The following is a 27,140-nucleotide window of genomic DNA, read 5'->3' on the forward strand; positions in this document are numbered from 1 at the left end:
ATCAAAAGGGTGTTTTTCTACGAAATTAAGCAGCCTTTCAGGAAGCAGCACGTATGACACCTCAACAGCATTTGTCAATAGCACTTTATAAACTTCCAACTATTCCCAAGTGCCCAGTCATCCTGCTTGCACTATCATGTACCCGCAGGTCCTACTGACGTCTTCGAGACATCACCTACCACTACATGTTTTCTGGTCATTTGCCAGGGAAATTCTAGATGTCCTGACACATAAATGGAGCAACAGCAACCAGGGCATCCCTGGAAAAATGGTCATTCATAGATTAGCTTGGTGATGCTGGTGCCACACGTTCGACTCGTAGTCACAGCGCGTATATGCTAGGCGGCCAGCCTGAGTTTGCTCAGCCTCCCTGACACCTTCCAAACTTGCTCTGCTTGCACGGAGCAGCTGACCTGTGCCTCCATATGTGTTTTGGCTTCAGAAATCCCCAAGAGAAATATGGAATTCGCAGCTTTTGCATCTAAAAATACATAATGCCGGACAGAGTCCAGCCACAATTTCCCTTGACTGCTTCTGTTACCATACAGTAAGGAAGAGATCTTCATGACCATATGAGCTCTTCTACGTTTGATGAACAATTATTCCTCAGGTGATTTCACTAAAACACTTCCTTTCAAGCACAGTATGAATTAAAAGGGAACTGCACCCCTACCTGACATAACAACAGGTAAGCATGAGAACTTTTAAAATTGCACTTTATTGAGGTAATCCATGAAACTACATTTTATACACGTGTACCTTGTGCATCCAAGATACAGGCAACCAAGGCCTTAGCCTTGGACTAACATGTTATGTTTTACACCACAAATATTGGGTATAAATCATCCAGTTTACAAGACAAACAGAAAGTTCTCCATTAATCCCCACATTTCACTCAATTTCTTCAAAGCACACAACTAAGGTTAATCTTAGATAAGCTGCCCACTCTTCTGTCTTCACAAGACAGAAGGATGATCTTTTACATAATACCCTCAGCAGACATTACAAAATGGGACTAGCAAGCAGAAAGTCCACAAATTCTCTTCCAATAACAGCATCTTGCAGAGCTTGCATATATTTTCTACTGGAACAGTGGTTGTTTTGAAAACTTCTACAGAGCAAATTTCATATTTGCAACACAAAATAAGATGTATTTTTATCTTGTTCGGATCTGCTAGCAAAGTATTAAAAAGATTTTATTTTTTATGATTTTAAAATGTCATAGCATAATGAAACCATTTCTTTTAATGCAGCTTCACAGACCATACAGCTATAAGAGCAACGGAAAGTCTATAAATCTGCTAAGTCTTCACCATATTGCAGACAGATATACTATTTTTCTGGCTTACTCTAGTTATGCAGCCCAGCCCCGGAGAGGGTTACAACTGCTTGGTACCACTGAATGTACAAGGCGCAAAACAAAAAAAACCAAAACACGCAACCCACAAAAATCTTTCCCTGTAAATGAAATCCCAAGGTAGCGTAAAGCCAGCAAGTAGCTTTATGTTACCATATCCTCCAAGCGTGGAACAGTTTTGACTGTGGTCAAACAATCATTACAGAAGTGATTACTGTTCAAAATGGTAAGAATCCCTCTCCGTTCACTGAATTCTGAGTAATACCCAGAGACCTCTCTCCTTCACACAAAATGCTTTGATATTTACTATGCAAATAAGATTAGTATGTAAATTGAAATTATTTAAGAAGCAACTTATGTAAATAGAAAGTGAACAGCCTTGAGAAAACATAGCATTCACATTGCATCTGCAAGTTCAATTTACTTTTTTCAAGAAGATAAGGTTTTCCAACACAGTGCCAGCAAATACTAATTAATGACCTTTAGATAGCAACCCGTTCCCTGCTTCTGAAACCGGGTTTGTGAAACACTTTTGTACCGTGCCTGCGTAAGTAACCATTCAATATCGCAACCTTGAAGCACAAGCCAGAGTTTTGCTTCAAACATTTCCACATCGAATATACCTCAGCAGTAATAGAAGCAGCCAAGGTCTTGTTCTCCAGAAAGCGCATTTCACACTACTGCATCAACACCATATTCAACTACCTCTACGCTCACTCAATCCTCCTTTCCCGGCATCTTCCTTGTCTGTTCATAAGGAAAATGAGTAGATCCAATTAGATGAGTAACTCTACACAGCCATTTCATTAGCTGGAAAAGGAGGAACTCTCAAAGCTCAGGAAAATTCACAGAAACTTCAAGATTCATTATGAAATAGGCATATTTGCACTGGCTCCCCTCCCACAGGTAATCGAGCATGCAGGCAGCTCTAGGGACAAGCCTAGTCCTGCTGACCTGGGGAGGCAGCACACCAAGCCAGAGGTGTACTTCTCTGCAGGATATTAGTGAAGCCTGTTACGTCTAAACTATCCTTGTTCGTCAGTACGACTCTTCTGCCAGGTGGGCTGCAGGCAACGGCAGCAACGACAGACACACCAGCCGTGCTCGCGGTGCAGAGCAGAGAGCACCTTCCCACGACCTCGCTTTCCTCAGGTTACACACTCCTTCCCCTAAAGCTCAGAATTACTTTAATTAAAAGGATGAAAACACCATAACAAGCTTCTCTAATAGAATAAGACAAAACTGTGGAAATATGACACGTGCTGTGAGAAATCCCACGGGATTACATCAAAGGCCAGGTGAAGACCCGTGCCAATCTAAACGGGCGTTTGAGAGTTACGTATCAGAACGATGGACGTGAGCGCCGAGCTGCAAGAGCGAGGTATTTTCCATGCTGCAAGTCATTCCGGTTCTGGATGTATTTCTGACAATACAACTTTGAAGGGAAGGTTGATGCTGTAATGTCCTAAATAAAGCAAAATTAGCAGAGTCTGCTGCTAGTGCCTTCCAAAGTATTTTTTGTCTGCTTTCCACAGGGGTCTAAGTATCCATCTGAAGAAAAAGTCTATTGCTTTTCCTCTTCCAGGAGCAAATGCAGCAAGGTGCTGGAGTCTGAGATCTTTCTTTGCCATTAAGAGTACTGGCATGGAAAAAGTTACCCATATTTGCAGATACGAGAAACTGGAAAGTGAGAAAAGTATAAGCCATGAAGACAGAAACTGAAATGAATACAAATGGGGAATGAGGTAAAATTAAAAAGAAAAAAAAAAAGCCAGAGATGATAAAAGAGAAAGAAAAACGACTTGCTACATTCTAACTGAAAGCTTTGTCACAGCTAATTTAAAATATTCAGAATCTTCTTTCATTTGTAGAGAGCTGCTGAAGGAATAAGCTAAATTAAAAGCCAGCTTATTAAGAAAATTAAAAATGCATGAAATTAGCAATATTTTTTACAGTCACCAGTACCAAGCTGCCTAAAATTTAGTGGAACAGTAATGACAAAGGACTGCTTTTGATAACAATTACCCACAGAGTGCTTGATAATTTATTCTGAAAAGGAAGAGACGTCTAATAGTAACAGAAGAAGAGGAATATTGTACTTTGTACTTTCAGTATAAAGTATTTGTCAAATTCAATGCTTACATTGTCTTCATGTAGATGCCCTGATTTGTCCGAGCAGCCAGCCACGTCACTACTATTCAATCAATACAGCAGCTGCAGAACGGCCAGAGGCCGTAAGGCAGCACAGGGGACTTCACAAGTTTACTCATTTTTTCCTTCTGCATGCGTGCATATTTCTATACAGACACGTACGTGTCAGCTCAAACATTTCTGCAGAGAATGCCCAAATTCTTTCATGACTGTACCAGCCTTAATGGAAGTCTGGCTGCGGTTTTCACAGACTTCCAAGATAAAACCAAACCAAATATAAAAGGGCACAAAACCTTAGTAAGTCTCCTTTAAAGTAGGGCCTCACGACGTTTCTGGTAAGTTGATGCTACCACTCCGTGCCAAGCCACTGGCAGTTCTGCAAGCCTATTTTCTGTTCAAAGAGAACAGTTTACACACACAATGATATTTTATTTCACACAGCAGAGATGTAGTCAGAAGCCTGAAACAACACGGGATGCATTAATGGCCTTGCCGAAAGTCGGCTGGTTTTAGCGGGGATTTGCACCCGTCAATAAAGACAATGCAAACCTGCCGCCCAGCAGATTAACGTCAGCACAACGCATTGTTGAGCTGGGAACACTGGTTTGGGTCTCAGGCTTTGTGTTCTGCTCAATGGGTGGCAAAAGCCGGCCATCCTATATTGCTTTCAAACAGCTTTAGCTGAACCTGGTCAGCTTTGCCTACCTCATGGGGGAGCAATATTTGCTTTCCTTTGCCTGAAAGGATCAAAAGGGACTAAAAAAAACCCTAATGTATCCATGAAACTCCCTGATGCCACTTCGAGAGAGAAAACGATGAAAAAAAATACAGGGGAAAGAAACGTTTGTTATTGTTTACAAGGTACGGCTTATATTACAGAGGGGAATGTAACTTTTTAATGTCATTTTTTACATTAAAATAGTTTTTGTGGTAGCCACAGGAAAGATTCAGGTTCGTATATGGTAGAATAAGTAAGGTAAAAGACCATCCCTGTCGAGTCCATTAGACACGGTCTCCTGAAAAGGCTAGCGAGTCTCAGATCTAGACGTCAAGAACAAGGAATTCTCCTCTAATTCTTGGTATAAGAAATATGAAGTTGCTATCTCACAAAATTTTCAAGTAATTTTTCTTTTCTTTTCTAATCTGTACGTTAACTGGTTTCAATACTCCCGGCATACATAGCAGCGCTTTGCACTCAGAACCGAACCTCGCCAGAAATACAACAAAGCCGAGGAACCTCAACCATTCTGGTACCTTCCATGCTGGCTTTTAACATGGGGCAAAGTCCCGCAGCAGCACTCAGCCAGGCTCGCTCTTGCCGCTACGTTCAAGCGAGAGCAAAGGTCTGCCGCATCTAGTCCAACCACCTCACCCGCCTCGCAGCCCACCCCGGGCCCACCACACACGTTAACTCTGTTTCATCACCAGTCGACGATGGCATTCCTCCTCTTGTGAAACGCAGCCGGAGTCTAGTTTAAGCTTCGTATTGAAATAACAGAACTACAGCATATGAGTTATAACAACGTTTGCCACGTTTTACCCATCGTACCTCACAAAAGCGTTGTTTTCAGTTCCAGCAGTTGTTACTGGAGCGTGTCATCACGGCCTTTTGTTCACTGTAAACATCCTTTACATTTTAACTCATTACTTCAGTAACATCCTCAAATTTCTGAATTTTCATGTTTAGGCTTGAAGCAGGTAAAATGCGCTTTCCTCTAATAACCTCTATGAACAGAAACACTGCAATTCCCAGTTTCTTCTCCCACCTTGCTCTAAGGCCCGTAGAAATAACTGTCGCTTTTTAATTACAACTTCACGCCGCCGCCCGCCATTTATTTGCTTTCAGAGCTCAGTTACGTTTTTCCTCTTCCACTATCTGCAACTGAGCTTGTCAACTATTATTAGACTTGAAAAGTCACTCAGCTGCCAAAGGAGCGAGTACCCTGACTTTGACAAATTTAACAGGATTAGTTCTTTCGGTAAGGACATCAGTACCGAAAGGGACTGTTCTCATCTCAGTACTAAAGTATGCCTCTTTAATGCTATATTTGAGCAAGTTATTAGCTGTCGCCAAGGTAATTTTGGACCTTTCAAGCCTTATGTCATTAATCCTCCTCATATACTGAATGCTTGGAAGGAGATCAGTTATCTTACAATTACATTCATGTGAATAATCCCGAGAAAACAAATCAGGAACTGCACCGACAAGGCTCCGCTATAGCCCTCTCGGTACTCATTTTGGCCGTGCTTCCTGCACTGAGAAACCTTACGTTTTTCTGCCTCGACATTCAAACACAAACGGCGTGTTTCTGCACAGCCCATCCATCAGATGGGGTTCAGTCGGTGATACTGCACAGCGGTCGCACGAATAAGGAAGTATAGCAAACGGCACGGATTATTTCAGTGTGAAAACGCTCAAAAATATTCCACGTGTCCTGACGAAAGCGTATCTCTGATCGAGGATTCCCATCCGACGGGGACAGCGACCCCCTCAAGGGCATCACCCGGGCCCTTCGGAGGACGCTCCCAAGGCAGCGGCAGAGGGGTGACACCCCGCGCCGCATTTCCAACACCGGCCGCCGCCGCCGCCGCCCGGGACAGCCCTCGGTGCCGCCGCCCGGCCCCGACACCGAGGCGACGCGGGGTCCCGGGGCGCCAGAGCGGGGTCCCCCCGCGGCACCGAGAGGACTCCCCGCGGCGCGGTGGCTGCCTGCAGACGGCGGGGCCGGCCGCCGGTCCCGGCGGGGCGGTCACCGGGAGGGCGAACGGCAGCGGGGCGGCCCCGCCGCCCGCCTCCACGTGCGCCCGGCGCCGCCGTGAGGGGAGCGCGGTCCCGCGGCGGGGCCGCCCGCACCGCTCCGCACCACACCCGGCCCGGCCCGGCCCAGCCCGGCGCCCCCGGCCCGGCCCGGCGCGACCCTCCCGGCGCGGCTTCCCCGCGCCCCGCGGCGGCACGTGTCGCGCCCTCCTCCCGGGGCGGCAGCGCCCACCGGCCCCCCGGTCCCCGCTGGGGCTCCTCGGTGCAGACGAGCCCGTCCCGCGGCCCCGCCGCCCGTTACCTCAGCTGCTTTTGCTCCAGCTTGAGCTTCTTGGCTTGCGGCTCCCCCGCTGCCATCTTCGCGCTGGGCGGCGTGTGGCGCGCTCCGCTCCGCTCGCCTCGGCCCGCCCCGCCGGCCCCGGCCCGCCCCGCCGCCGCCGCCGCCGCCGCGGGGGACAGACAGACACACGGCTGTGCCGGGCGGCGACGGGAGGGGAGGGGAGGCCGCGCCGCCCGCCCGCCGGGTGGTGTGAGCGGCGGCAGGCAGCCCCCGTGCCCCCCGTGCCCTGCCCGCCGCCGAGGCCGCGGTTGCCGGTGGGCGGCCGGGAGCCGCGGCGGGGCCGGGGGCGGGCAGGCGCCCGTTACCCGCCGCTCAGCGCAGGCAGCGCCCCGGCCGCCCGCGCCTCCGCCGGGGGGCGGCCCCGCGCGCTGCCGGGCCTCGCCGCCATCTTGGCCGCTGCCCCGGGAGCGGGACGGGCCGGGGGAGGTACGTGGGGCCGGGACGGGGGTCCGCGCCGCCGCGGGGGGGAGGGGGGGGCCTCACCGGGGGGCGCTGGTTTCCGTGTGCGGGGCAAGCGGCGGGGCGGGCCGAGGCGGCGGCCGCGGGACCCCCGCCCGGCGGGAACCGCCTGTGCGCGGCGCGGCGCGGCGCGGCCCGGCCCTGTGCGGGCGGCTGGGCTGCCGGGGCCCGGGGGGGCCGGAGCCGTGCCCGCGGCCGGGGGGGGCCGTGCAGCTGGGCTCCAGGGCGGGGGCGGGCCTGCAGGGGGGGTGCTGCCGGACGCCGTGCTGCAGCCGTACCCGAGCAGCGTGTGCGGATCGCTGCGCAAAGCCGGGCCGGGGGCGCCGGGGGCCGCACCCCGCCACCTCAGCCTCCCTCCGGCGGCTCTGCCGCAAACAGGGTGGTTCTGGCCATGCCGCACCCGCCTCGTTAGCGAGGCGCCCTGCGAGGGTCCGTCTGAGGGTCCGTGTTTAGAAAGGTTGGACTAGATGAGCCCTGAGGTCTCCTCCAACCTGTGATTCCGTGATTCGCGTAATATCTACTGGAATTTAATCCGTTATCATCCCGCGGTGTGCATCGCACATCGCTTCTGCCCTGTTCGGCACCCAGCAGGGCCGTTGGGTGGGGGCTGTCGCTTCTTTTGTTTCGGCGCGGATCGGCTTTGAAGCAGCGACGCGCTGAGCGACGTGCGCCCGTTGGGGCTGGTCGGGCTGCGGGGGTAGCCTCACCCCTGCGGGCAGCGGCTGTATAAACAGCCGGGCAAAAAGATCATATTTGAAGAATGAAAATTCGTGCTCGTAGTGGCAGACTGCAGTATGGGAGAGAAAAAGCTATTTTGCACGAACATCACAAGCAAATTAAATTACTCATGCAAGAGGTAAAATGATAGAAGCAGTGTTTTACAAAAGAACTGGCTATACCAACCGTGAGAGGGCTTCAGCTGGCAGTTCCCAGCAGGTCTGAATTGTACATAGATTCTCATTTATTTATTTAAAAAAAAAAAAAAAACAAACCCAAAACATTTGAATGGTATTTCACTGTAAATATCAAGGATTTAATCTGTGGTGTGTTGGGTGCTAACTCAAAATCAGAGCAAGCCAGGTTTTGGGGGGAAAAAAAAAAAAGGGACAAATAGATTCTTTCCCATCTGTATGCACATACCTGAAAATTCCTTGCAGATGGCAAATTAAACATTAAGACCAGTCCATGCCCTCTAGTGCTTAATTTTGCTGTCCTTATCCAGAAATGAAATTTCCTGTCGTGCAAAATAGCAACGCACCAGCTAAGTCCCAGTTACTCTTTCAGACAAAGCTCTCCGTACCAGTAGTTCTGCATTAAAAATATCAAATAGAAACCTTGTCTTGAAAGAGAAATTGAATTCCTTGAGGTAGAGAGGTCTGAACAGCAGGCGACAAGTGGTGGTGTCGTGGCTGTTAAAATGGGAGGAAACCAAATTAAACCTTTTTAAAATGTTAAGTTCCTTCCTCTTATTTCCATTTTTATTTCCCCTGTCTTATGGCTTCCCAAATAGCTCTCAAAACTTAGTTAATGCACAGAAAATAAGTGAAATCTTTTTTATGCTTAGTCAACGTAGTACATGGGAGGCTGCTTTTTAACAGGAACTTCTTAGAAGAACCTTTAAGACACAGTATTCGGGAGCCTGATTTTATTCGTATAGGGTGGAAGAATGAAAGAGTGCTGCCCTGCTCTCTTCCTCACAGAAGAGAAGGGAGGCGAAAGTGGTTATACACCTCCTTCCCACCTTCCCACCATCTGCGCTTGGCCTGGTTGTGGCGGAGTGCACACACGTTTGTAAGGGCTGTCATTTACAGCTGGGTTCCAGTGATACTTGGCGCCAAACTAGTGTTTCAGTAGTGCGTGGCTCTTTGGCACTGTGCTTGTCCTTTCTGGAACCTCGAGTGCCTCTTAAAATAGAGCCTGTGCAAAAGAGCAGAACAAAGCTGGTGGCACTGTTGCTCTGGCCCATCAGACTTACTGGGGCAGTGAATTGGGAGAGTGTGATGGAAAACATCTTCCCAAAGAACTACTGAGACAAGGCTTTTATGTCCTTTGATCGAATCCTTCTGCCTTGGCCGTTCAGAGTTCTCTGTGGTTTGGCTGGAAGATTAGCCAAAAAAATCCCGTTGATGGTAAATGCGTGACAAGATGTTCACCTTACCTGTGTCGATTTGATCCTCTCCATCTATTCAGTGCTGCTTTCAGAGAGTGGTCTGTTAGTAGTTCTAAAGCACCTGATTCGGATGTAAATTGTGTTAAAAATGTTCCATCTTCATGTAAAAATGTAGTTTTAATAATGAATTTTTAATTGTTGGGGGGGTGTCTAAGAAACGCTTGCTATTTCAGCTTTTACAGTGAAGCTTTCTGTTCTTGCAGGTCCCAGAGGGAACTGCAGTTATTCAGGATCTAATATTGTTCGATTATTCAGGATCTAATATTGTTCTGTTGGCAAGAGATAGAACTATCTTGCCAGCAGTTACAAGATTTATACTGGAGCTAAATTGAACAGAGACGCCATGCAAATGTATTATTGGAAAGCTCATCAGTCAGTAGATGAGACGCTGCACAAATTCTTAAGCAGGCTGTGATTGTTATTGGTAAAAGCATGGAGGAAGTTGGAAATTTTGTTATGGATACCAAACACTGATTTAAACAATTTCAGAGTATTCTCAAAGGGCTACTTTCTTTTGAAAATAATTCCAGAAAGTTATTAACAGTGTTCTAAATGAGAGTAAAGATAAATAAATGTATACTGAGCATCTGGGAAGCGAAGTGTTTGGTCTTTAATAGCGATGACCTTGCTAGTAAAATATGCATCCGAGTAGTTGTACAGACACAAGGATTTCGTGATGTTAAGTTAGAGTTGATTCAATTGTGGGACTTTTTCTTGACTAACAGGGAGGGGCACCAGGCAGTTCTCAAGAAGGGTGGCAAAAATCTTTTCATTTTAACGTGCAGATACCTAAACTGTGGGCATCTTATAAGTGAAACAACTAACGACACTTAAGCAGCAGCAGTAAGATATGCTAACAGTGATAGGAGCCTTACAAAAACAGTGAAACTGCAGAACGTTCACATTTTAGTAAGATCGGAGACTTCCAGGTATGTCACTTTGAATCGCAGCTTCTGACTGGTCCGGCCAGTTATACATACGTTCAGAGCTGCCACGTCGGCTGTCTTGCAAACGTCATTCAAGTATTTAATAGGACTTCTCTTCAGTAGGTTTGCTGTTTTAAGAGCAGGTCAATGGGGCTGGGGTGGTGGGGTGCAAAGATCGTGTAGTTTTGCCGCATTTGTGGCACATCTTGAATTCATAGGAAAAAGCTAAACTACCGACCAGCTGGTTGTGACAAAAATACTAGCTTTAAAATAGAAATAGAACTGCCTATCTTAGCTTATTCATTTCTCCAGATTACTTCAAGCATTTGATTACTTTCCATTCCCCCGTCACTAGAAGTTCATTTCCACAAATACATAACAGAGGGTCAGACAGTCCACCCCCACTAATCTTTCCACCCTTTAGAGGAGCTACACCAAACGCAGGGAACATGGAAGCTGTGGAATACTTATACTTTCCCAGTGACGGTCCCATTTTGAGCCATTTTCGGTAGTTATTACTAGCTCTAAAGGGCATTGCAGAGGTCAGCGATAAATTCCTCACTTCCTGGTCTTCAGAGCTGTGACTGTAACTCAGCTCAGTGTTATGGAAAAGCAGCTGTAACAGTATTTCTGCATTAATTACATTTTAGAGTACTTAATTGTAGCTAAGCACAAGCACGTGCAATCAGTCCTTTTCCCATGGTCGCAGCCTCTCCATTGCCACTGAGCTCCGCTTTTGTCTTGTGAGCCTGCTGCGACTTGAGTCCAGATGTTTCTCTGCCAAGAGATTGAAAAAACAGCAACAATGCAAAATGCCGATTTAGTCAAAAGAAAAGATACAGACTTGGAAACTGTATTGAAGGCATCTTTGTTAAAGTATTCAGTTCTTCTGTGAGGACGTCAAATTCTGGTGGGATGGAAATGACTACAAAGAATTCCGTGTGTCAGAGCAAGGATGGGGATTCTGTGCAGAGAAGGTGCAAAACCTTGGCTGGGCTGCTTGTTGCTGCAGTGCCCATAAGGCACTAGTATGGAAGCTGTCAGCCTGCTAAAACCAGACTTGAATGGCTTGCTCTGCACTAAAGAGGCAAATAATGATCCACATACATCTTCAGTCTACTTCTTAGGTAGGCCTAAAGCAGGGAGATGGGAGGCATGTCCTTTTGAAGTAGTCCTAGAAGCACACCGTCAGTATTTGCCATAGGGTGGTTTTATGCTGCTGGCTCCAGGTGGTGCATGTGCACGCTGCTGTACAGGTACTCTTATGGTGCTTCAATTTTGGTGGTGTGCTTTTGCTGCTGTTTTTTTAAGCTACGGGCTTCGATTCAAGACCTTTACCCTCAAACTGTCACAGCTCTTAACGAGCTTTGCTATTTGGCCACAAGTATTAACTTGACCTCTTGGTGTGAGGAATCTCTCTGTAACTGGATTCATTTCCTATGGTCAGCATTTTTTAACCTTTTTTTCTTGGCAATTATAGTGTTCTGATGAGATAGAAGGTAGGGAACTGAGAAATGAATTCAGGGATGTCTACATGTCTGAAATGAAATCTGGCACTCAAAAAAATAGAGCAGCGGGGAAATCTTCAGTATTGGGAGCACTGTAAGACATTTTTGTTAAATAATAGCTTACATAAGATGCTTTTGTAGTAGTACCAGTTGTAAGATATCCAACATGAAATCCATCGTTAATTGGCTGGTGCCAACTGTTTGACAGCATGTGGGATAAAGCACATAAGTCTTGCATGTAGTAGACTGACATCACCACTGCCATAAGAACTTCTTCGCTATCGCCGGCACCGGCAGAGGGAAGCGTCCGGCCCGAGCTGCCCGTTGACGGGTAGGGCAGGGCTCGCGCCCGGGGCTCTGCCTGCTCTGTGCTTACGCTGCAAGGAGAGCGCTTCAGTTTTCCAGAGCGCTTCCAATCAGCGTACCACTAAAATGTGTGAGGGAGGAAAGGAGTACATGAGGGGTTTTGCTAGAAGCAAAATGATTATGTAGCATGGGAAATCCTGTAATCCCTGTCTTCCTACCCAGAAGATAGGGTAGGCAGCTAGGTGGGACTTTACTGCTCAGTTTGCACTGATACCGTAGAGCTGTGGTCTTCCGAGCATGGTCACTGGATCAGTTTGCTACTCCAGTTCACCACGAGGCCACACAAACACTCGCACCAACACAGCCGGTACCGGGGCAGCTTGGGGCAAATGAGGACACGGGGGCAGGGGTCCAACGCTACCACCCCTCCTGGCTACCCGTGCCCTCCCACCATTGCATATCAAGTCGTGGTCTAATACCTTCAGTGGAACTTGTGGCAAAAGAAGAGGCCCTGCTAACACAGGCACTTCGTGCGCCAGGAGCTTGCTGCGGGCACACTAGAACGAAGTTGGTGTATTTAGGTAGCGATTATGTTGGCCTGCTGCACTGCTGAGCTTGTTAAAAGTGTATTGTAACCAATGCAGTTGTTCCTGATCGATAGAATCTGTACAAACGTTAACAGCAGGACAACTGCTAGGGCTTAAAAACACTCTGTCACACATATCTGGTGTAGTTTGTCAGGGAATCATCTGAAGCTGCCCGCAGTCCAGCATAGCTTTTCCACAGTGGGCTGTGGATCAAGTCCTCTGGAAATGGAGTCTTACCAGTGCTGCGTGTACTGAAACCCTGCTATGCCACGCTGCGTGCATTTACTAGGAATTGGGTTTTATATTTGTTAACAGATATGCTATTGTATCCATATTAAAATGTACAGAGAACTATTTTAAGCTTTATAGCTGATCACCTTCATATGTTTGGGCTGCCTTGGTGTGGAACAATACTGACATTCAGTGGTTGATTATACTTGCCACCGGTGTGTGACTATCCGGGAGATTTTGGAGGGTTTTAATGTTCAGCACTGGCTAAATTCAGAACATGTTTAGTTAAACTGGATTAAAGCAATTGTGTCAAGGCTCCTTTATAAGAATGCTGCACTCACTGTATTAATATTGTCTGGTTTTTTTAACAAGCTAAATTAGAGATTAATTTAGTCCAGGAGAGATACAGTAGAAACACGCAGTAACACTTTGTAGCTTTGTTTCCCTTCCCACTCTTAAGCAAAGTGGCAATTACAGTTTCCAAAAGAACTTCCTCTTACATACCGTGTTGGCTTAGTTGGATTTTTCTGTCCGCGTTTTGACTGTTGGTCTTTTTGTGTCTACCCCCAGAGACAGCATGCTCTGAGCGGGAGGTATCTAAGACCTGGCAAGGCCCCAAGGAAGATGAGCACATTGCTGCCATGCATGTGAAGGAGCAGCTGGAGTTTAGTATTTGGAAAGCTGGATCTTGGCTCCCTTCCCACATCTGCTGACTTAGGTGCAGGGAAATAGCATGCTACCTACCTTCCTTAGTAGTCCTTTTTCACCTTCTCTCATGAGCTTTGGAAGATATACTGTTGTTTTGTCAAGATCTGCAGGGTCAGACCATTTTTCAGCGTTACAAGCGTGTTGGGAGGTCAGCCTAGTGCTCTGCGCAGTTTAGATTCAGACACAGCAACAAGAGCTCACTCTGGATTGGAGCTAAGTGCTTATTCCAGTATTCTGGAATGAGGTTTAATCATACAGCGTTTAGACTCCTTAACATCTCTGTGGGACTGGGCCATCTACATCTAGATGCTCTGTGCCATCTTCACATTTGCGTGTCAGAGTTAACATTAGCAAAGGAGCAAATTTTATCTGCCTTTTATGGCATGATCCTGGTCAGACATCCTAAGATTAATGAAAACTATGATAGGTTTTTGGTAGATGCGTTTGGCTTCTCCTGGACGTGCTGAGTTGATGGTGGTCTTCCTGTTTTGAGGTGTGGACGCCCAGTAACTGTTTGGTCTGTTTCCAGTCATGTTTGAATTCCTCCAAAGGCTAAACAAGCTTCAGTGCAGGATATCTCCATTGGTATCACCTGCCCATTTCCACCACCTCCTCTGTGCCAGCTGTAGCACTCTCTGGCAATGTAATAACTTGCATCAGGAACCTGATCTGGCCAGAAACTCCTTTTCTGGGTCAATTTATGGCTGGACCAGTTTCCTGATGTAGGTAATTGCAGAGCCCCAGACCTGCTCAAGTCAATACCTGGAGAGCAAAAGGGATGAACAGCCAGTGGCAGGGGCAGCTGCTTCAACTACAGAATGAATTTGTGCAGCATGTAAGTACCGGGTTAATTTGGCCGCGAGGAGCCAGTGCTTGGGTTACAATTTGTTCATTTTGTTTTCTAAGCTTAAACCTGGACCTCATTTTGGTCAGAGGATGGTTATGCTGCAGGTCAGCCAAAGCATTATATCTGACGTAAAAGCTAAAGAGATAAACTGAAGTCTGACAGCATTTATCTCTTCTGTAGATATGGAGAAAATCGTTTATGCTATTCATTTGAATCAACAACTTAGTTTACTTATTATCTCATTGAAAGTTGAGAAATAGACTGGGAATTAGTTTTTTAAAAAGGCAGATAAGCTTCTTGTCCCATGAAGGATCAGTGGCTGAGGCATGTTATTTGTAAATCTTTAAAGATATAAAAGATGTATTTCTTATCTGCAGTTCATACTCCCCTTTTTCATGAGTGAGTTCTTAAGTGTAAAACATTTTATGTAAACATATTTCATGTGTTGAGCACATTTGAGGCAATTTTACCCATTAAACCAGATTTAAACTCCTGATTTAGTGTACTTTTAATGAATTCCAACCCTTCATCCAAGTGCAGCTTGGCATAGATCATAAGTAAAAGGCTAATCAGCCAGCAAATAAAACACACTTTTCTAGTTCAATAGCTGAAAGCTGACAAACTAGAGCTGTATCTTTAGTTGTGTGTGTAAATATTATGCAAAGTCCTCTGCCATAGGAAACTTTATGTATAAGTTACCCTTACATGTTGCCAAACATGTTTAAGTGAGTGCCAGCTCCTGAGAGTTTGCTTTTCTTTAAGAAGTGACAAATACCAAATAGGGATGAAAGTGGAAATCAAGGGTGCCAGCTTCTTGCTTACATTGTGATATACGTTAGCGATTTAATCCACTGTGATATATTTCATGGTGGAATATTCCTCTAAATAAAGAAAATGCAATTTAGAGACAAGCAGCAAAGCAGGTCTTTTTCTTAAACTCACAGTGCATGTTAATAAAGAATAACCGTTGTAAGAAAGGGAATCTGGGAGAAGAAATAATGTCAATCCTCATATCCTTTTGTTTATTTTAACTTCTTTGGATGTGTTTCCAACAGAAAATGATTCACAGCCTGTTTCTTATAAACTGTACTGGTGATATATTCTTGGAGAAGCACTGGAAGAGCGTTGTGAGCCAATCTGTGTGTGATTATTTCTTTGAAGCTCAGGAGAAAGCAATCGATGTTGAGAATGTGCCTCCTGTCATCTCAACGCCACATCACTACCTCATCAGCATCTATCGGGATAAAATCTTCTTTGTGTCTGTCATACAGACAGAAGTGCCACCACTCTTTGTAATTGAATTTCTACACCGAGTAGCAGATACTTTCCAGGTCTGTCACCATTAAATAATTTCAAAATTGAAATAATTCAAAGGGTTTTTTGTATAAACTTCTCTTAAAGAAAGGTAATAAACCCTCCTGTCAGTGACTTTTCCTTTTGCAATTTTTAAGTCAAGCATTGGTTTATAGGGTACAAAGGAAAAGAAAGTATATGTTGCGTATTCGTCTGATTTACAGAGACCAGTGCATACGCACGAAAACCCAAATCCCACTTTGTAAAAGCTCTGGGTTTTTTTTCTGTAAGCTTTTATGCTGTTCATGTTATATAGACGAACAAGAAGGAGCATGCAGTCATGAAGCACACTGTAGGGAGGAAAGAGATGCGAAGTGTGAGTCAGTTTTCAACCTATTTCACAGATACTGTAAATAAAGGAAACCCTGTGAAGATTGGGCATTGCCAAAAGATACGCTCCTTATTTTACAAGAGTCTTCTAACCGAGGATATGTTGGTGTTCACAGGTGGGAGAACCTTTGGAACATACATGCTAGTAAACCAGATTACATTAATTTCACTGTTCCTGCTGTCTCTCTTTGTAATTAGATGATTAACATAACCTTAACATATGCAGTCAGACTGTAGCAGTAGATAGTCAGTTTAGGCACTAAAATTCCTTGATATATTGGAGGGTTTCTGTAAGCGAAAAATACCAAACTTTTGCCAAGCATTTTAACAGGAATAAAAATCCTCTCCTTTGTAATCTCTGATTTGTTTAGGATTACTTCGGCGAATGTTCTGAGACTGCAATTAAGGACAATGTAGTTATTGTGTATGAACTTCTAGAAGAAATGTTAGACAATGGCTTTCCACTGGCAACAGAATCCAACATACTGAAGGAGCTGATTAAGCCTCCCACAATTTTGCGCTCCGTCGTCAACTCCATCACAGGTATGAAAATAATTTTCAGCAGTGACTGGCTGCTTAAAGACAAAGCCCTATCATGCTTCATAGCTAAAAAATAATATCATATTGGTGTGAATCTGTAAGGTGAGGCCCCTGTCCTGCCACTTCTCACAATTGAGAGTTGAATAAAAGCCATTTCCTACTTACTTGCAGTTTACGCCTGGCCCCTTTGCTCTTCCCAGAGGCACTCTGGTCCAGCCACAGCTGCCCAAGTCCCTCAGGAGCAGCAGTTCCCAGCACATACTGGAGACAGGTGCTCTGAGATTGGTACCAAGCTAGCCCCAAGCCTTGAATAACTGAGGGGCATCGGAGAAGGTTATGCATTTTATAAGAAATCATTATAGAAGGGTATATAACAGATATCTAATAAATCTTTGCTGGCTGGTAACAGATAGCATGAAAGGAAGCAAATAGCCTGCCCTCAGCCTCCTCCCCGCCCCCACCACCATGAGCATCCATCAAGTTCGGAGCCGGTTTCAGGCTGTTGTAAACGGGTACGTCTGGCACTGACAGAGCCAAATGTCTATCAGCAGAGCTGGCGGAATCTGCTTGTCTGGCAAACGGGTGCAGGGGAGGTATGCCATGAGGTGTCACATGGGGTCAGAGATACGCGAGATGTTCCCCTGTACATTGTGTGAGAGGAGGGTTTTAGAGGAGGGTAGTAGGTGGGCTGCAGGGCCATGCAGAGGTGGTGCTCTGAGGAGCTGGTCTTTGGGGTAGCACAGGTGGTTTAATCTCTGAATAGAAATCTCAGTTCTAATTCATTTTTTGGGTTGGGTTTTTTTTTTTTAGATACAGTTTTGGATAGTAGTAGTTACACTTATGAAAAAATATCTATGACGTTAATGGACTAGATCACCACTGTAAGCGGAATTAAGAGTCCTAAAGCTAAGGGTTGCAGCGTCAAATCCTCTTGTTTTATCTGAAGCCTTATTAGAATTCCCTAGGAGCCTAAAGCGCCTACCCGGGGCAGCCTGCATCTTGTCACTGTCAACAGCTCAGCGCAGAGCAGGTGGGAGACTGCAGCCTGAAAGCTCTGCTGCCTGCCTGGCCCGGCAGCTCAGCCTGCAGAGCACTGCTGCACGCCGCAAGGCTGCTGAGGGGCACGAGGCTTGGACACAGCCGCTGCTCCCCTCCAAAGAGGCAGTGGGAGTGAGGAAATGCTTGCAACTCCTCCCCCAAGTGTTACAGTACCTGGGTGGACTTTAGGGAGGTGTTTTTCTGTATGAGTTACTTTACTAGCTTACAAGAATGAAAACTTGTGTTTTCTGCCTGCTAGGAGAGGGCCTACCCAGCACATTGTGTAGAAATGATAACCGCTGGCTGCCAGCCTCTCAGTGAAGCTGTCTCACACGGCAGGACACAGGCACCACAGTCATCGTGCTAAAGGGCACACACAGGCATGAGCTGTGGCTCTATCCTGAGACCTGCTTCTAGCAGAGGGAGCTGTTTCCACTACACTGGGATTCCAAGATCAGTCACCTAAGCTCCAGAAGTTATAAGATTTCCCCCGCCCCCCTTTTTAAAGAATCATCAGTTTACTTTCTAACAAGGTAGCTCAGGAAGCCCTTTTCTCGCACTGGGTGGTATTAGGAACCAGGAGCCGAGGGTGACAGCAAGGCAGGCAGCAGCATCACTGTTAAGGAGCCCAGAAGCTGAGCCAACAGGTCAGGCTCAAGATCAGGATCAGATGATAACAGTGTCATCTACAGCTCAGTGATTGCCAGGAAGGTCTGTCATGATGAGACAGGTCAAGCCAGAAAAGCAAGTCTGTGGGCCCAGTTCTGGATCAGTTTGGCTCATGGTCAGGTGTAGATGTGGCTGTCGTGTTGCTGCAGGGTAGCTCAGATGGGTACAAAGGGTGAGAGCCTCGGCCTAACAGCAGCTCCCAAGCAAAGCGGGTGGGAGCCCTCCCTAAGGCTTCTTCCAGGTCTTTCTTCATAAGAGCTCTTATCAGTGACTCAGCCCTGAAGCCAGCCAGCTAAACCTCTAAGGAGAAGGGGGAAGCATACTTAAGGCTCTTACAAGGAGCTGTAATGTCTTGAGGGGTAGTGATGAAATCCTTCAGACTCCTACTCAAACCTCCTGCTGACCTTGCTGTGCAAAGCACAGTCTGGAAAGCGTAACTCTGGACCCATCCTTAAAGTGCGTTCACGTCACCTAATGAATAAAATTTTAGCAGTCCAGGTTCCAGTCTGCAGTTCTTGGGGGCAGATCTCGCTTTGCTTCTTAAATTTGGCAGTTGAAACATTCCTCTTGTAATTAATTACTGATTTTGAGTTCCTTTTCATTTTTAAGGCAGTAGTAATGTGGGTGACACACTTCCCACCGGACAGTTGTCCAACATCCCTTGGCGCAGAGCAGGCGTAAAATACACCAACAACGAAGCCTATTTTGATGTCATCGAAGAAATCGATGCTATTATAGACAAGTCAGGTAAGATGCCTTGCAAACTCATTTTTGTTTGTTGAATGCGTTTACATTTAGCTGCTGATGGTTAGAGAGAATACAGTCCAACCACTTTTTTGTGTTGTGTTTTATATACATGAATCTATATCTTAAACAGACATATACAATTTAAAATGACATGCCAAAATGTATTTCTTCAGTTTGTCTTAAAATATCAACATGCTCTAGGCTGCTTCAAGAACATCCACAAGAAATATTCTGTACTTAGATGTTTTCTCCTTGTATATTGATTATCTCTGAAGAGGTATAAATGGAAAAAAACAGTTAAAGTTGTAAATGTGATGAGAAAATTATCTTCCACTGTTCCTGCCAACAATTAACTGTAGTCCTCGAATGAGCAAGACAAACACTTTCATTAGCTTTCTTCTGATGGCAAGATAAAACTTGCTGCAAAATAACTGGACAGTAGTGTTTCCCTTACATATAAACTGGAGCTAGATTTATGAAGCATAATAATACTCTTTTCTGTAAATGAAACATGACATCCTCAAACAGAAAAGTCTTTCATCTGAGATTTAACTCTGAAGAGGAATCTGGTAACTTGTGTGTAAATGTTGCTAGTGCCAAAGAGTAGAAAAAACTGATGCAAAAAGAAAGCGGCTGTGCTGTGGGCAGGAGCCGGCTGTTTTGTTCATTACCAGGGCCATCAGTTACTGAAGTCAAAGACTGCACAACACCGTTCTGTGGTGGTATGGGGCAGGGAGCAAACGTCCGAGCTCTTCGCTCAGTGCTGCTGTTGTAGCAGTAGTCAATGTTGTTTTGGTTCCACACACCAATTCAACAAACGCGTTAGCCACTGTTGAACCGGACAGTCGGCAGTAGCTTTTGTGCGGCTCTTACTCTTGCCGTCCTGAAACTAAAAGGAGGTGGCAGTGACAGTCAGGACACGCTGACGGCTGTGTTGTTCTCCTAGCTCAGCAGGGTTCCCAAAAGTAGTACGAGTGCTTAGTCTGAGGAGTTATAATCAAGACCATGTTTGTATTTCTGTGTGTATTTCCAGCCCAGTCAGTGTCCACTGAGTATTTCAATTTCCTACTGAGGAGCCACTGCAGTAGTCATAGCTACTCTTTCCTGCTCTGATCCCATGGGAACTAGCAATGCAAGAATCTTTCTCCCTCACCGTCACTATGACTAAGAATCAGATAAGGTTGCTCCCCTGGAACAGGGGTGTTGTCTTGTTTCAGAGGGATATGGTTAGCTGCTTTCATCTAAAACAGGATCCCTTCTTTCCAGGCAAAGTATTAACCCACAGTTCCTCCCTCTCCTTGCCTAGATCGGCTATAGTTTCTACATATCTTCTAAACTAACCTTTGCTTCTAGGGCTAATTAGTCCAGAGTCCTGCTCATGCCTTTCTGTCCTGATAGGTCATTTGAGGAAATGAGCCGTTCCTGGGAGAGATGTTTGGTATTCTTGCTTTGGGGTTTGGTGTTTACGGCTATAGATTTAACATCCAGATGAGTATGTAATCCCACTGTTAACCAAGCCATGCTTATGAAAGCTGAGGTTATCTGGAGCTTTATAGCACAAACTTAACTGTGTTTTGATGTTGACTGTTTTGATGTGCTTCAGCTTCCCTGCACCACTACACAACTCGCTAGTTTTCTGGAGACAGGGGACAGGGATGAAAGAAAGGAAGATGCAGAGCTTGCATATTCTGAATTTCTTATTTGCTCATTGCTGGCAACAAGTTCAAGTACTTCCAGTACAAGTCCTGTGTAACAGCTGGCACAAGTATAATTAGCTGATTTGGGACAAGCTGTTTGCGCTGGCTCAGGTGTTTTAGCAAGCTGCCCAGGCCACAGGTAACTGGAAATGACCTTTCCTATCTGTGCTTGGTGTGTTCTTGAGTGTTGTGCAAATGTCGACGTGCCCTCTAGCTACACTTCACAACTTTTGTGAGGCCCTCGATAACAATGTTAAGTCAAGTGTCTTTTTTTTCCCCCCCTGCAGGTTCCACAGTCTTTGCAGAAATCCAGGGCGTTATTGATTCATGTATTAAGCTCTCAGGAATGCCAGATCTTTCTCTTTCATTCATGGTAAATTTATCCTATATTTGGGAGTTCTAATTGCTCAGGATTTATTTTTCCTAACGATCAGAGTTAAGCAATTTTAAGAGCGCAATCACTGCTTCATGTGTTACACATAAGAAAAATAACGTAAGTTTTGCACTATATTGTAGAAGTTGCCGCATTGCTCAGTAATTGGAATGGCTTTTGGCTGTACATAAAATACGTTCACAGGAACTGCTGTACCAGGTCAGACCAGAATCCATCTAGCTCAGTAACGCGTCTCAGATAACAGCCAGGAACGATACCTAGAGCGTAGCGTTCAGTAATCGTTCAAACTGCTGATACTTGATGAGATTCCACTTACCGCTTTGCTGCCACTTACAGAACCCACGGCTGCTGGATGACGTCAGCTTCCATCCCTGTATTCGGTTCAAACGCTGGGAGTCTGAGCGAGTCCTGTCGTTTATTCCTCCTGACGGGAACTTCAGACTGATCTCCTACCGTGTCAGCTCTCAGAAGTACGTCTCCACTTAGACGCGCTGGTTCTTCAGATATACCATCTGCTGCTTTCCACCTGAGTAACCGCAGATTTCTCCGTGTTACGGGGGGAGTCTGCGTTGTTGCTGAAATGTGTGCTCTCAGGCTGTGTCTCCCTCTGTTGCTCTGTCCACACTAGAACAAGAGAACAGTTTTTCAGTGAGCTGCTGGTACTCGGCAATCATTTTTCAGTGGGATAAGCCACACTTGACGGTAATGTAGTGCCATTCATTCCTGGTAGTCATTGGTGCTGCTAGCTGCTTTGTGGCTAAGTCTCTGTATACATAGAGGACTCTGATCTTCATAAAAAGAATAAAGCAAAAAAGGTCTAAGCTGCAGAGATTTGCAAACTAAGTCTGATTTAACTGGTGGCTGTTCTGAGAATTGGCTCAGTGACATTACTCTAAAAAAAATAGATGGAGGGAAGGAGATTAGGAAAATTGATTTTGAATAAAAATTTTCTTCCCTGTGATATCTCTGCTAATAAAATCACTTCAGCAATGATGCTGCAGAGCTGAGTATCAATTTTCACTTGTGAAGCAAGCTGGTTTTAACTTGAATACCTGCCAGAAACACAAGAACTATTTATGAGAAAGTAGCAGAGAAGTAGCCAGGATGCACTCAGCTACTGTCTTCTCTTTCCAGCTTGGTGGCAATTCCTGTATATGTGAAACACATGATCAGTTTTAAGGAAAATAGTTCTTCGGGAAGATTTGATGTTACCATTGGACCAAAACAGAATATGGGGAAAACAGTAGAAGGAGTTGTCATGACCGTTCACATGCCAAAGGCCGTACTTAATATGAACCTCACTGCTACACAGGGCAGCTACACGTTCGACCCTGTTACTAAAGTAAGTCTGACGTTTTTATTTATTATTTAAACATCTAAGACAACACGAGAACAAGTCCTGCATATTGCAGAGCACTGGAGCAGTGTTCCGCACTAAGCAGAAAACTTTCCCTTCAGCATACTTTTATGAATTAAAAACTTCCCTTTAAAATTTACTTTTTCAAACTCACATACGCACCAGTTGTGATTTCTGGTTTTATCGGTCTCCTTTCCCTTCCCTTCCTCTCTTTTTCCCTGCTCCTTCACCCCTCCAGTATTGTTCTTTAGCGGACGCAGCAGTATTTTGCTGGCGGGTTCAGCTAAGGTATATTTCGCAGTCTGTGTTCTTTAAAACATACTTATCTGGAGAAAATGCAGTAGACTTGAAAATAGGTAGCCAGAAAAACCGAGCGCAGACGGTGAGGGGAAAAAAACCTCTTCCAAAAGATCTGCCTGAAGACACACAGGAAGGAAAACAAAGGGTCTGAAAAACTGTCTCTTGGGCGCCCTGCTTTCTTGCCTCTGAGTTGGCATTTGAGACCTAAATTTCCTACAGCTCCTGAAGCTTTTTAGTACCCAGGAGCCATTCTGCTGAAATGCAGCCCGAGCCAAACCATTCTGCTGGCTCTAACACCCTGCTCTGGGCTTTCTGCTGCCCTTGGAATATCTCAGTCAGCAACTGATTTGAATTGTAAGTGAAAGCTCTCCAAGTAACAGTTTGTTTCAGGAACAGACCTTCATCTTTTAAAAACAAAACCACAAACACTTGAAGTCTCCTTTCCTCTCCACAGAAATAAATTATGCTGTGTTTTTGTCAAGAGTTGGGATAACTAGGTGGATTGTAACGGCAAGTGTTTGTAGACGTAGGGAGAACTGAGGGGTTTTTTCCTGCATTTCTGAACAATTTTCAGTTTATGATAAGAACAAAAAAAGAAAAAACACACTTGTGGGTGAGTAGAGGGCCAACATGGTTCCACATACCCTCTTTAAAGTTTAAGAAGCAATGGGAAACAAGTGACCCTCAGGAAAGTTGCTCTAGCTTAAACGGCTCCTTTTGCCAAGTGCCTTGCTCCGGTCCTCCCCGTTCTCGTGTTTTAGTTCCTACAACCTTTGTGCTGGTTGCTCTCCTGGCTTCACGGCTCTAGCTGGCCCAAGCTGACAACAGGAACAATCACCATTACTAAAGGGACAAGATGTATGAAGTGCACAGACCTGCTAAGGAACCCTGACAGGGCAAAAGAAAGGCTGGGGAAGGGAAGACACCATGTGTGCAGGAGCCCTAACCACGCCATCTCCCAGCCACTGGGATCATTCTCAGGACTACCAGGCTTCTTTCTGTACCCGGCCTGCAAACCAGAAGCTTGACATGAACTTGACCTCATAGGTTGTTTCCTAGAAAGCTACTGCTACTGTTCTCTTTCCTGACAAGGTGTTAACATGGGACGTTGGCAAAATTGCCCCTCAGAAGCTACCAAACCTGAAGGGCATAGTGAACCTGCAGTCTGGAGCTGCCAAGCCAGAGGAGAATCCAAGTTTAAACATCCAGTTTAAGATACAACAGCTTGCAATTTCAGGTGAGTGGGTGGGTGGGTGGTAAGTGAAATTGGTCCTGATGGAATGAGTAGCAGTAGGAACTGAAATGGGAAACCATTCATCTTTCAGTTGGAGATGCTGGTCTGAAGCCAGCTTGGTCCAAAAAGGTGAAGTCCGGTTTTTACCCAAACCTGACAGTTACCCTTGCTGGGAATTGTGAATTCCCAATTGTTTTCCTTAAGAAAGGCTGTGAAAACATGCGGAAGAATGGATTCTTCTTTGTTGACTTGTGCATCAAACATACAGATTTATCCTTTTAGTGAAGAGTGATGGATGATTAGCATGCTGCTCTCAAATTGCTTTAGCCTCGTACTACTAAAGCCCTTTCTAGTGGCCAAAAAACTAATTTAAAAATCAGTTTTAGAACCAAAAAATTAATTTTAAAGAATACCCTTATTTTTCCCTTCTGGAGCTGGTTAGTTTTTCATCTGCAAAACAATCTGCAAGTAAAATCAGAATGAAGCCTATAGGGTAAGTGCAAAAGTAAATTTAAAGCAAACAAGGCCTCAGTCTGCAAACACTTAAATCATGCGAGTTGTCCATGTGTCAAATGCTTCTGCAGGCAAGCTTTGCAGGATTAAGACCCTAACAGAGCAAAGACTCACGTTTACAAAGAAGGAGGGTGACTGCAGGCAGCAGCTGGAGTTGGTGGGAGTACCTGTAGTACCTTTCTAGGTGGGTACCAGGCTATGGTCCTTTTGCTTCCTACCACACTTCGCTGAGTAAATAACGGTTAGATGCCTCTTAAACGTGCAACCACTAGTTTAAATCTAGCAAAATATACTGGATCCAGTGGCTGGATGCCAGAGACAAGAGACCTGTGAGAAAGCAGGGGACAACCTGAAACTGTAAGGTAATTAATAGCTACTGGCATTCCTCCTTCAATAGCAGGGGGGTTGCTGGCCCTTGCAATTACGATTTAGAGGGAAAAGAATTATAAACTCGACCTTTGCTTTATCTACGTTATTGGAAACGAGTGCAGCGTACAGGAGCTGTGGAGGGCAGAGTCATTTGTTCTGTAGCTCGTCCCTCGGAAGGAGGATGTTGGCTGAGTAGAACAGAAGAAAGGTGTTGCCCTGCCACGGCAGCTATGAGTGGGTGACGAGGAAGGTCTCCTCTGCTGCTTCTAACCAGATGAAGGAAAATCAGCTTCCTACCTGATCTTAACATGCTTCAAGAAAGCAGGCCTTTGAAACTGACTGACGTGATTTCTAGCATTCTGCTTTTACCTTTGTACTTGTTTTTCTCTTTTTTCAGGACTGAAAGTGAATCGCCTAGACATGTATGGAGAAAAATACAAGCCTTTTAAAGGTGTCAAATATATTACAAAAGCAGGAAAATTCCAAGTCAGGACATGAGAAGATGTTCTACTTCCAAGAGGAAATTCTCCCTTAAAAAAAAAAAAGCAAACCACTTGACTGCTTAGTGACTTATGTTGCTATTAATTAGGTGCCAATTAATTAATAGACATTGATTAGTTTGGGATCAAAGCATTTGTGCACAGCAGCTCTTAAAACGAAAGCGTAGCTTAGTTTTTCTTAATATGCTTTAAAATAAGGTACGTTTTTTTCTAATACACCTTCACTCTTTTTTTACCGAATTGTTGCGCTGGTGAATAGTTTGATATAGGAGATCCACAAAACGTCGCAAACGCTACACTGCCAGTCAGATACCAAAGCCCAGAGGCCAAGCACAGTATGACGGGCCAGGCAGGCCACTGGCAAAGTCTCGTGGTGGCACATTCTGCTGCTGCAGCCGCCTGCAAAGACAGCTCAGCTATTCTCACAGCCAGCGGCACGCTGGCACGCCCCAAAGCATCACGTAATCCCTTCGGAGAGAGCAAGCAGCGGCGAGAGGGGCAGGGTCCCGCGGGGGCTGGGGACAGAGCAAGCGTCACTCCTGAGAAAGCTTCTGATGAAGAAAAAAGTAATTTCCTTGTTGTTTACAAGAAATCGCCTGTCTTAAGAAGCATTTGCCTTAATCAGCTTTCATTTGTGCCATCTGCAGATGAGCTGATAAAAATAACATTCTGCATTAAATCTGGGAGGTGATTGTTGCTTCAGTAATCCACTTTCTTTCCACTCGGTCTCATCTTCGCCATCATCTTTTTAAGAATACGGTTGCAGAGAGTATGATCTATTTTTATGTGAAGCCTTAGCTTTGATTTCCACGTTCCACTTGCTCGCGGTGGATGCCACCGGATTTGTGCCACGCGTACAGTGGAGCGTAGCTTGTTAGGTAGCACAGTAGAAGCGTCAAGTGTATTTAATGGTTGTGTGCTTTAATGTTATGAAATAAAGGGAACTCTACTGCAAATACATCTTCTAAAATGTTTGTGCTGTTGTAAGCTATTCATGCTCTTAGGCAGGAGACATCTGATACACAATTAAACCACGACTATTTGCTGTATCTTTACTGAACTTGATTGCTGTGCAGCCATTTAAAGCTTAGAAGGGGTATTTAAGGAGCGTGGCAGGTAAGCTCCCTTTCACAGCTTTTACTTTAAATGGAGGACGGTTCATGACACTTCAAAGGCAACGGTGATGATGCAAAGCTGACTGACCTTGTCCTTATAAACCAGCATAAACTTCTCACCTGTAAACCAGCGCGTGCGCCGCAGCACTGGTCGCGTTTCGGACCGTCCACCTGGTCAGTGCAGAGTAGGCTGAGAAACCCACGTTCAGAACTAAGGAAGGGGGGGAGACTGGAGAACCTTTGTTTCCCTAACCTGCCTGGCTCACGGATCAGTGAAGGGGCGATAACTTTGCTTGGGATGAGGAACAGCAACTGAAGTCATTCAGCGGTCAAAATTTCAAATACTGGGACAAAAAATTGATCCAGTCTGGAAAAAAAAGGAGAGGGAATGCATCTGGCCGCTGGCAGCAAGCCAGTAGGGAAAGAAACGAGCATATATTCTCTCTTGGTGACTTTGGTAATATCACCAGGGTAAATGTGGCCACAAACATTTTCAATTTCCAAAATTGAATAATAATTAGTAATAATAGTAATTAGCAATAATAATAATAATTAGTAATTAGCGTAGCTAGAACAGCACTTTTAAGAACCAGCACCTGAAAGAAAGCCTCGCATTTGCACAGACACAACGCTGGG

General features: G+C 45.4%; 2 protein-coding genes across 4 annotated transcripts in view; one reads left to right on the forward strand and one right to left on the reverse strand.

Annotated features, from left to right (window-relative positions):
• ADK (adenosine kinase) overlaps window positions 1–7,071 on the reverse strand; it is a 298,228-nt gene extending 291,157 nt beyond the window's left edge. Inside the window, exon 1 of one of the 2 annotated variants that reach the window (XM_064464970.1) lies at window positions 6,568–7,071. In XM_064464970.1, coding sequence (XP_064321040.1) covers window positions 6,568–6,623 — 56 coding nt within the window. In that variant the 5' untranslated portion in view covers window positions 6,624–7,071. The remainder of the gene's footprint in view (window positions 1–6,567) is intronic. The other variant, XM_064464969.1, reaches the window with a different exon arrangement.
• Window positions 7,072–12,917: 5,846 nt separating this feature from the next.
• Window positions 12,918–26,347, forward strand: AP3M1 (adaptor related protein complex 3 subunit mu 1). Of its 2 annotated transcripts, none has more exons than XM_009506041.2 (9): window positions 12,918–13,511; window positions 15,404–15,679; window positions 16,403–16,574; window positions 18,888–19,025; window positions 21,010–21,095; window positions 21,453–21,586; window positions 22,251–22,458; window positions 23,866–24,010; window positions 25,287–26,347. In XM_009506041.2, the coding sequence occupies exons 2-9, from the start codon at window positions 15,407–15,409 to the stop codon at window positions 25,385–25,387; spliced, it is 1,257 nt and encodes a 418-aa protein (XP_009504336.2). In that variant the 5' UTR covers window positions 12,918–13,511; window positions 15,404–15,406; the 3' UTR covers window positions 25,388–26,347. The 2 variants fall into 2 exon arrangements, with proteins under 2 accessions (XP_009504336.2, XP_064321034.1); XM_064464964.1 differs by lacking the exon at window positions 12,918–13,511 and adding an exon at window positions 13,593–14,336.
• The last annotated feature ends 793 nt before the right edge of the window (window positions 26,348–27,140 follow it).

This window comes from Phalacrocorax carbo, chromosome 13 (assembly GCF_963921805.1).
Source record: "Phalacrocorax carbo chromosome 13, bPhaCar2.1, whole genome shotgun sequence".
Lineage (NCBI taxonomy): Eukaryota > Metazoa > Chordata > Aves > Suliformes > Phalacrocoracidae > Phalacrocorax > Phalacrocorax carbo.